This window comes from Hetaerina americana, unplaced genomic scaffold, assembly GCF_022747635.1.
Source record: "Hetaerina americana unplaced genomic scaffold, ioHetAmer1.1.p SCAF_2, whole genome shotgun sequence".
In the NCBI taxonomy this organism is placed as follows: Eukaryota; Metazoa; Arthropoda; class Insecta; order Odonata; family Calopterygidae; genus Hetaerina; species Hetaerina americana.
In genome coordinates this window covers 75552281-75563583 of record NW_027286763.1, presented here as the reverse complement: position 1 = coordinate 75563583, position 11303 = coordinate 75552281, and the positions used below count along the sequence as shown (strand labels likewise).

General features: G+C 34.8%; 1 protein-coding gene across 1 annotated transcript in view; it reads left to right on the top strand.

The window, feature by feature from the left end:
- The first annotated feature begins 2561 nt into the window (after positions 1–2561).
- htt (huntingtin) overlaps positions 2562–11303 on the top strand; it is an 88725-nt gene continuing 79983 nt past the window's right edge. The window contains exons 1-7 of the mRNA XM_071585390.1: positions 2562–2769; positions 3066–3249; positions 3356–3480; positions 3883–4039; positions 4791–4932; positions 5040–5275; positions 6273–6432. Coding sequence (XP_071441491.1) covers positions 2684–2769; positions 3066–3249; positions 3356–3480; positions 3883–4039; positions 4791–4932; positions 5040–5275; positions 6273–6432 — 1090 coding nt within the window. The 5' untranslated portion in view covers positions 2562–2683. The remainder of the gene's footprint in view (positions 2770–3065; positions 3250–3355; positions 3481–3882; positions 4040–4790; positions 4933–5039; positions 5276–6272; positions 6433–11303) is intronic.

The following is an 11303-nucleotide window of genomic DNA, read 5'->3' as shown; positions in this document are numbered from 1 at the left end:
CTGACTAATGCCTATTCCTAATCGCTAAAGCTCTGTCTGAAAAGCACATTGGGTGGCAGGGGCATTACATGTCCCTAAGCTACATTAGTGCTTTGATTGGAAGTACACTGTTCATCAATTTATTCTCAGGCTTATTAATATTATAACAATCAATTGACAACATTTGCCAAATTTCATACTTCCACAGACAAGTTGGCTTTTGCCAAAGTAAGCATGAGATAAATGTTCAGAATCTCACCTGTTGCACAAACAATGAAAAATGGTTCTACCTGGAATAATAGCTGAGCAAAACTTTATCCCACTAAATGGACCAACACTGGTTTGGCCTTCCTTACATCCTTTGCTATACACCAGTTCATTAAATCATAGAACATAGAATGAATCCAAAAGGAGCTTCTTAAAAATGAAGCCCAAATATTTTGTTTAGCAGGTATAAAAATTTGGTGCAGCACAAACTAAAGTCTTAATTCATACTTGTTTACCACTCAACTTCACATCGGCATAAACATTGGAGTTACATAATGTAAGGTAGAACAGTTCAACTATTTTGAAAAATTCTGAAGGAGAATGAGGAGAGGAGTAAGGGCATTAAAAGAAGAATTACATTAGGTAAAGACATACCTTCAACGATGCAGGAGGTGAGTATAGGCACACTTTGAGTAAAAATGTAGAAAAGCCTAGTGAAAAATTTTATTTGGAGCATAGTTTTAAATGACTCAGAATCTTGGTCATTGAGGAAAAAGGATGTGTGGAAATTGGAGGATTTTGAGACATAGATGTGGAGGAGAATGGAGAATACATGTACATTGGTAAGGGAGAGAGACAAAATATGAAGTTTTAAATATGGTGGGCAGAGAGTAGTGGGTAGTTTCAAAAATGACAGAAAAAGTCGGTGGTGGAAATATTCAGCAGTATTGGAATTTTAAATGATATGATAGGAGAGAGAATTATATTATTCTTAATTCATCGAAAGTATCAACTATGATGATGTCATGAGTACAAATTACAATGAAAAGACAAATAAAACCAAAAAGTAAAATGCATGGCACAAACAGAATAAAATTGCTGATAGAATGATAGAAGTTAAACATGTCTCACCACCTCCATACATTTATCATGGTGTTTTTGTCTCAAATCTCCCATCCAAGCGGACTGGTTCGACATGGGTTAGTACAATGGACCAAGAGACTAGGGATCCAGGCAAAGCCCTCCCCCAACTAATAATCATCATAAACCCATTTTAAAATCCATCCATTACCATTCAACTAGATTTCTAAAGAGAGGGAAACTCTAAATTTGATATCTTATTTGTACAGCAAAATAACTGAAAATATTAGTATAAAATACACTGGCTCTTTTCACTCTGAAAATTTGATGAATGCTGTCACATTCGGAACCTCTTCTTGAATACTGTTCAATGATTATTTAGCTTCATTAATGGTTGTTCCACGCAAAAAAATCTAGCATTCTTACCTCAAGGTACTCAAAAATCTATTTAACTGTACAAAAGTGCAGAAATTTCATAAAGAAACTCCTCCTTCCTTTTTGTCACTAGTAATCCTTTCTAATGAAAGTAATAAGCTAACTCTTAAACCCCATTCATATAATACATATCCTAAACTTGGTCTGGAATGAACCTTAAAATCTCTATATTGATACAGTATTCTTAAAAAAATGGTCACCTCTATCTCATTAATACTTTTAACATCAACTATGTGGCATTATCACTAAGAGAGATATGCAACAGATACATATAATTACAGAAGTAATTGGCAGTTAAACGTTACCAGCATAAATATTCATAAACGGATAATAGCAGAATGAGTTTTGTTAAAATACTAAAGACTGGCGATGTGATATATAAAGATCATTATCAATACTGACCTGTGGGAATGATGGAAGCAGTTGGCGACCAAACCATTAGGACCTGGTCTGGATTTCAAACTCATTGAAAGACAATGTGGCTTTTCTCGAGTTGAAATATAATTCAGGGCACTTCAACTTTTGATCTTCTAGAAGCATTCACTATATCTGTTATTATTACTTTTGACGCATTACATCGGTTACGGTAGGTTTGAATGGAGAGAGCCTATTCAACTGTACAATTTTACCTACGAGCATATCGAAAGGAAGCAACATTGACACTGTTAATTATTTATTACTACCACTACTTTACTTGTTAAAGCGTCAAAAACTGTTTAAAATCAGTCAATTAAGGTCACATACGCAGTGAATAACTCTCGAAAGGTCAAATGAAACCATTTGTCTGACGACCATTTTATTAAGTATGTAGGTTAGGTACCTTAAAGTAAATTTTCAATACGGTCAACACCTTGTAACTCTTCATACATAGGATGTATGTGGTACGTTGATAGCTCATCCAAAATTATATGTAAATGTAATAACCATTATAACTTTCTACAGAACTATCGACGCGTTCGAACGCATGACTGTTGGATTTAAAAGTAACGCCTCTTTGCAGACAGAAACAAAGGACATTCGAAAAATCGTAATTGCGCACTCAAAGTTTTTGTTATGGTAGGGATGGTAGTGGTTGTATGTCTTATAAAATGAAACGTTGACTGATTGGAAATGAAAATAATATTGCGACGTGCACAGTTTTCTCCGTAAACGTATAAGATGAGTGAAATACCTTGAAAATCGGTGATCAACAAGTTTCGTCATGGCTACGTTAGAAAAACTAGTAAAGGCGTTTGAAGGACTGAAAACTGTTCAATTGTCTTCCCCTGTTTATGATGAATCTGTCAGGTTGTTGTTGATGCATATTGTAGCAAAGATTATTTTAGCTATTTTATATATGTCTTGTGTCTTTATATTTTCCTGAACCTAAGTTATTTATTTTGTTTATTTCTGGAACCCATTCTGTTTTATTTTTGTTTTGTGTCGCCTCTATAATTTAAAAAAATCTCTTCATGAGGCGTTGGGATATTTTATTTTTCATTTAGTCGATATAAGAATCCAGTCCACTTTAGTTTTGAAAATTAAAGAAATGCTTTAATTATGAACGAGTGAACTAGCCTGACCAATGTACTCTATCTTGACAGGAAAAAGGAAAAAATTACCCACTGTATAACCATTGCTGATGCCATGTGTAATTCTGGTGTAAAGGGTTCTCATGACTTCTCCCAGCTAATCAGTGTAGCTATCGAAACATTGCTACAACTCTGTGATGACCAGGATTCAAATGTGAGGATGATAGCTGATGAGAGTCTCAACAGAATTATTCGGGTATGTCAACGTATCCCTTGCGTTTAAAGTAATAGTAATTCAGGAATATGTATTATTTAACTAGACATAATATATGTGTCGTATTATTGTCTATTTTTGTTTTCAGGCATTGACAGATACAAACGTGGTGAAGATTCAAGTTGAACTTCATAAAGAAATAAAAAAGAATGGCAATGCTAGAACTCTGAGAGCCGCTTTATGGAGATTTGCTGAATTGTGTCATATGATTCGGTATGTTTAAATTGTTAATCATTCTTATTGCACCCCGTTTACTGTAATTTATTTATTTATCGACTTAATTGGGCAAGGTTGAGACCTATAGTCCTTTCTTCCACCTACTGAAAACTGTCAGAAGAAGGTAATCTTTACTAAAAAAGTATGACTTTGTTCGCCCATTTCTTCCTTATATTTCATATGACTGATTAAAATTTTGGGTGAAATATATTTCACTGAACATCTCCTTGTCATTAGTCATGCAAATGCTTATTAATGTGCATACCTCAATTATTAATGATATTGGAATATTATACCAAGTGCCTAATTTGGGCAACTGTTTTATAGCTTGAATGATCATTATGCTATATTCTTGCTGAAACATCACTTAAATACATGATATTTATGTTTCACTCATAGGCCTGCCAAAGGGAAACCATATGTAGTCTACCTGATACCATGCATTGTTCAAATTGCTAAACGAACTGATGAAGAAGCAGTACTGGAAACTCTTGCTGCAGCGCTACAAAAAATATTTAAATCTCTGGGAAGTTTCACCACCGACAATGAAATAAAGGTGAATTATTTATATTCAAATAGAATTTTCTTTTGGCGCTAAGATTTCATTATCTTTTGATAAGAATAATCATCATGAGTTAGCCAGTCTTGAATTATATGGATTAACTCCATTGCTGTCAGCAAATTTCACATTTTGCATCCTGGTACTGCCTTTCCCCCTTTATTTATTTCAATGCAGTATGTTTGGGTAAAAGTAACCATTTCCACCTCAGTAACTATAATGCAACTGTAGATTATACATATCTGGTTGTTCAAATTGCAATGAGAGAAGGTGGAAAATCACTTATAATGGAAATATACCTTGTGACAAGAAGAACAAACCATTCATTGTAGACAAATAATAAAACATTGCAGAAAATCTAAAGCATTTTACTTTTCCCAGAATGATCAACTTTTTATGGAAAGAGCACAGCAGTAGTATATATTGAGTATTGATACCCTGATTCTTTTTCCTTCATATAACAAAGAGCTGCCACACTCCCTGTTAGCTCAAATAATGTAAATTTGACATATTTGTAATGTGGTTTTAAATGCCTAATCTTACCAGCCAAATGACAGATAGATAGATTTATTCGCCATAGAGCAATACATAATTGTATGACACGCATATATGACTCGGTCCAATAGCAAACACAATAAAATAATTATTTTTTACATTTTTTTGCACCCATCAATGATTAGTGAATGAACTCATATTTAATTGTTTTATTATTATGATGTTCTAATGCAATTTGTCCTCATTCAACTAGATTTTGTTGAATGCCTTCCTGCAAAATTTGAGCTCATCATCAGCTGTTGCTCGAAGAACTGCAGCTTCATCAATTTTATCTGTTTGCCTGCATTGCCGGAAGCCACTAGCCTCTTTGGACTGGGCCCTGCAGTGTCTCCTGGGTAAGAAGACATCCTTTTTTTTTAGTAATTTTGGAACGTGAATGTTGAGTTTTGCTTCTTATACTTTACCAGACAATTATTCTATCTTTTCTTTGGTTGCATTACAGATATTGTAAACCCAATTTTAGTGAAAGGATTAGAAAATGGCAAAACTACCTTTCCTGTGGATGCTGGACCAATATTGGGAGTGCTGGGATGTTTGAGATACATTCTGCCTCATTTCTATGGGTCTGCAACATCTAGTAAAACTGCTGCTCCAGGTGCTGCTACTGAAGGTAGTGCAGGTTTACTGCGCCATGCTCAAGATGGGAGTCACTTGCCAAGAATCGAAAAAATTCTTCAGGTAACTTACTGGTTGTAAGGATTGTTGCCTGCAAAAATTAGCTAAATGAGGCACATTCATGAATCATTAATCATTGCTATTGAAATTCCCTCATGAAACAAAGCTAATTGCTTTTAAGCTTGATGCAATGGCTTTCAAAATTGTCACCAGTTATCTTCATTGACCAAGGAGCTGCATTTTTTTCTTTGCTCTTTGCATTACTCTATCCTCACACGTATACTAATTGCTATTGAAGTGCGAGACGATCGCATATTGTTACGACTAGCATTGATTGGTAAACATTATATTAATTCATGCATTTGTGGCATCATTATTCAGTGTGTGTCCCTATTAATATGTTTTTGTTTCATGATAACTTTTGAATAACATCACCTATTCCAACCAGTTGTGTTGGTTAATACCTATCTGGCTTTATGATTTTTATAGAAAAATCAATCTCAATTTTAGGATAAAATATCATTGAATTTTTTTTAGAAAAACAATTCATATTATATTGGCCACATTAAATAAACCTTGGGTAATGCTGCCACATTTTCCCTTTTATTTACTCAAAAATGTGAGAATTTTTTAATGGAAACATTATCTATCTTGACCGTTACACAGCTGGATCCCTTAATTTTCCATTGTGTGTAAGCCAATTAAGCTTTTAAGGAATACTGTAAGTAATATCAAACTGTATATGTATGTTGGTTTAAAAAAAAAAGTTGTTCGGTCGAATTTTCACGCATAAAATGTCATCAACTATGTAATAGTGGTCATTACTACAGCACTTTAGTCCATGGGTTAAAGCCAGCTTTAAACACAATAGTATTTGGCACAATCTTTTCTGCTGATAAAGAAGGTTGGCAATATTAATTCATTCATTGTGTTCATTTTTGTGTTTGGGTTGACATCATCATCCAAAGTACTATGTTATTGTACTATGTTACTTATTACTATGTACTATGTTATTTATTAATGTACTTTTCTCAAGGACTCAATGCTTGTATTTTAACAGGTTTATGAATTGTGTCTGCTGTGTGCTCAACATGAGGATCACAATGTGGTGAATGCTGCTCTTGAAACATTGCAGCAACTTCTTCGATGTCCTCCATCAGGGTTGATCTCATTACTGCAGGATAGCTCCTCTTCTGTGACCAATAGTACACAATTTTCAGGTAATCATTCTTGATTGAATAAATAAATGTGTGTGCAAGATGTTTTTAAAATTAATCTTAAGGCTTCCATGACATCTGTTTGATGGATGTTCCATGCTGCTTCTGGGAAATTCTTATTAGTCCAACAAGCCATCCTACAGAATGCAAATTCCCAGCAGCGTGGAACTTTCATGATGTATTTGCCTTTTCTATTTTATGAATGACTTGATTCTGGTAGCTTGTAATCTTTTTTGGCTTCTTGCAAGAAAATATTTCCACTCATGTATTAGCCAAATCAAAATTGCTATAGTTTACAAGGGGAAATATATCTTGCTAATTTGACTGCTGTAAATTTGGGCATAACTAGATATTTAGGCTTTGTGGAAAGCTTCTGAAATTTGGCTGTTATGTCTAATGAAGTGTGACTTAACTTAAATATTTTGTTTTTCATCTAGTTGACCTTTCAATGGTGGTAGTTTTTATGGGAGGCAACTGACAGCAAAGGTCATTTATGCAATTAGGGATGGTTGGGAAAGGAAGGGTGGAGAGAAACCCGGCGTCGGCTTTAGCCTTCAAGTGCTCTTGTTGTAAGGCGCCCAGGGGTCCAGTTTAATGTCCCATCCAGGGGACATCGTACTAACTCAAACTGCTCTATACGAAGCATCTCAAGTAAGGATCGAGATACCACTGAAAAATATTTGCTATCTCCAGGAGTTAAACCTGGGCCCTCTCGGTAGTAAACCTTTTTAATGAAATATTGACATTTTGAGCATGAGTTATGATCGCCAGTTCGCAAAAAATTGTATTAAATTTATGAATCAAAAGTAAAAGGTGCCTCTCGTTAAGTATTTCAGCTGAAAGTTGCCAGCAGGTCAGTAGAAAGAGTTTTCAATGACTTTATTTTCTATCTAATTCCCATTTCAAAGAAGGAACATAACTGATGTCAGTAGTATAGTTATTTCCACTAAATCATATATTATGAAACACATTTTATTTCCAGAAGTCTTTTCTCAATAAGCAGCATTTAACTTCGTTCATTGTAAAAGTGAGCCCCCAAAAAATTCATTCCTCATTGATTACTTTGCACCAAGGCATGAATAGTCTCAGTGGCATAGTTCTGTGTACTCATGGACGCAGAGATGTGGAAAATACAAATAGTATAACCAAATTCACTCAAACCCTTGAACCCTTGTCTAAAATCAAATAAGTGGTTTCAAACCTGCGAGAGTAAAAAAATGATGATTGCATTTATTTTTTGGTGGAATTAGGGTCTTATGGCTGGTGCACTCTTATGTGTTTTACTGCTTTGCAATTACCGTATTTTCCCATCGATAACACGCACCTTATGTGTAATGTGCACCCAGCACTTTGTAGTTATCATGAAATTGTATAGATACCATGTGCCCAGGGCTTCATAGTTATTTTGAACGCGTATAGATGCCGTGCATTTGTATTTACATACATATATATGTGCGCGTAAAAATTAAAAACAATGTGTGTAAAAATACATTTACGTTTGGATGTTTTCAATTTTCATTACATAATGCGCATTGTCATTTTATCGATCATCTGAACATTTTTGTGTAGATAACGCGTGCATTATCGATGGGTAAATGCGGTAATATAAATAACAAAGGCAATCATAAGCACCCAATCCCTAGGTGGAGGAGGAAAATCCACCTGGATGTGAATCAAACTTGTGACCCCTGAGTTTGTAGACAAGGACATTGTACTGCCACCACTGAGACAGGCGATTAAATAATATCTTTGAAAGAAGATTTAAACACTTTGCTCATAAATTATGTCTTGTCAAACTTGAGTATTCAGTTTAGCTAATTTTTTTCATGTAGAAGAGATATTTTGTACATTTTGAAGGTAGGTAGTCTACTAATGGTCACCCCTTCAATGTCAATTCCTGGCTGCACTATTCCTATAGCAATGCAGTTTTGGCAATGGGTGCCATTTATAATGATTTTTTTTGGGTTTGATGAAGTCCACGAGAAATATTTAATCCTGTTGATTTTTTGTTCAAGATTATAACTGGTGAACTTGGAAACTTAATGATCATGGAACTTAGAAATTATTGACTTTCTGTTGATCTCATACGGTGGAATGTAAGAGACATTATTAAGAACGGAAAATATATTTCCAGTGTCCTATGTCAGGGGAGTTATAATTTACATTTACCTGTCAGTTTTACTAGCCTTACATTCTGAAGAAAATGCTTGTGCATACTGTTCTGAACAGTTTATGCATTAGTGAATATGATTACTTTGAGTTTCTGGGTATTATTAAGGATCTAAGGTGGATGAAACAGTCCTTTTCCTGCATATACAATGAAACCTTGCTTAATGAGCACACAGTGGAGCAAGTAATTTGTATGATGAGCAAAAATGTTTTTACAAAAATGACTTGCTTGAGAAGAAATGTTTCGCAGAACGAGTGGCGAGGAAAGGGGAATTCCGGAAATGATGATATACCTGCTGCTCAGTATGTGTTTAGCATTCATTCAGCTAGTGATCATGCATTTTTCCTAACTTGTGTTGAAACATTTTTTTTTGTGGGAAGTTTGGGAATCGTTCCTCAATAAAACGTCAATAGAAGATAGCCATAAAGAAATGAAAGTATCGTAGAAATGAAAAGTAAAATATTTGAAATGTGAAGGCAAGTTGTGATCATGTTTGATTTATCATGCACATACAATCAGTCAACATGAAAGATATGCTCTATCCTGAAGAATAAGGAGATAGGTGCTTCCAATTGGGTGGCAAATACATGTACACACAACTTTTACATTCTCAATTATGTTGAAAGGTTGCTTCTCATATGGATAAACAAAAAGCAATTGCAATGTGACACTTTTAATGACAGTATCATTTTTGAGAAGATGGAAATGATTTTTGCTAACCTAGTTTATAAAATGCCTAGATCATCGATGGCCAAAGTAGCATTACCCTAATAAGCTAGTGGCTATGCATGCTTCAAATTTATTTTAATGGTAATGCTGGGTTGAATTTACACAACATTTTGAAGCATCAGCTAAAACAAATATCCCTAGATGGTATTCTAGTAAAAAAGAATCAGGAATGTATCATAAATAATGAACTTATTATTTTGATTCTTTTTTTTATGCAAATCGAATTCACATTCCAGGTTGTTTCATTCCACGATAGACGGAAAGATGACCTGAACAATGTGCATATAGTTTTCTTCTAACTTGTAGACTATTTATTTTTTGCCATGGAATTCATTATTATATTTCACATTAATAAAATATTTTTTGGGCTATGAGAAATAGTCCAGGATGAATTATGCTCATTAAGCAAGGCTCCATTGCAGTACTGTCCCTTAAGCTGCACTTATGCTTGTTTTCCTTTTTCTCTTATATATCTATCATTATACACAATCTTTTCTCTGCTTCAATCTCTTGCTATTGGTGTAATCGTGGTGGTAGTTTTCAATGAAAAATAAAATATAACTATGTGGAATTTGAAGGTGAAAATTGGGATAGAACGCATCAGGGAAGAGTTTTGTGAAAATACGAGGGTCATCCGGAAAGTAGTACCCGTTCGTGAAATAAAGACACAAAAGTAAATATTAACAAACATAAAAAATTTTATTTGAAAGAGGATACTTTAAACTACTTCTCAACATAATCTCCAAGCAAATTAAGGCATTTGTCATAACGTGTGACAAGTTTCTGTATTCCTGCTGCATAGTCCTTCGCCGCCAGCTCATTGAGATACGCGAGGGACCCATCTTGCACAAATTTTTGCATAATGCAGATGGTGTTTAACAATTTCATGAACAATTGTTCGAGAAACATTGGGAAAATGCTCACAGATGTCATCAATTGTGACGCGCCGATCGTTCCTCACGAATTCGTCAACTGAGCTCACCAGTTGGTCTGTACTGACAGACGGTCTCCCCGAACGCTCATCGTCGTGTGTGTTCCCCCTCCCCATGTTGAAGTTGCGACACCACCGCCGAACAGACGACTCGTCCATTACATTGTCTCCATACACCTCCTTTAATTGGCGATGAATATCACATGGGCGAACGTTTCTTGCATTGAGGAATTTAATCACTGCCCTCACTTCACAACTGGCGGCGTTCTCAATTTTTTTAAACATTGTAAACAATCACAGAAACAACACAGGCAATGCTAGCGTCACGCAACTTGGCTCAGAGAAGGCAGACAAGCCACTGAAGCTATCTGACCTCGTCCAGCGGCTACTCGCGTCGTCAGCATTTCATGCGGCACGAACGGGTACTACTTTCCGGATGACCCTCGTACAATTGTTGCTCATGAAATGTGTTGATGGTGTGAAATGACTTGGGTGATCAAAGTTTAATAATGTACAGTTTCCTCTCTTACTATGGAGTAGTGAATAAGAATGCATATCTTTCCTGTAAGAATGCACTTTTGAAAGATATTTTGAGTTTTCTAATAACCAGGAAATATTGGTAGTTCCCTTGTTCATTATCTTCAAAAAAATTTCAAAATAAACAGAATGTTTGTCAATTACTGGACCAGATCATGGCTTTAAATTTTAATGGGCATGTATAAATTTATCCACACAGAAAAGAATGCAATGTACCATCCTTTTGATTGGGAGCTGATCTTTGCTTCCAATTACATGGTATTTCAAATTAAGTGTAATTTAAATACAGAGATTTTACTGTACACTCTTCTATGCCCAAGAATCAATCATTATTAACCCAAATTCTACCTGTAGATCTTTAATAAACTGCATGAAAATATAAAATTGGTGTTATATTTTGGGTGTTTAACTTGGTCAATTAATTTAATTACATGAAACTTAATACTCTCTGTAGCAATATAACTGTCTGTATGTTTATGAATACATCATCTCTAATTTAAATAAAAA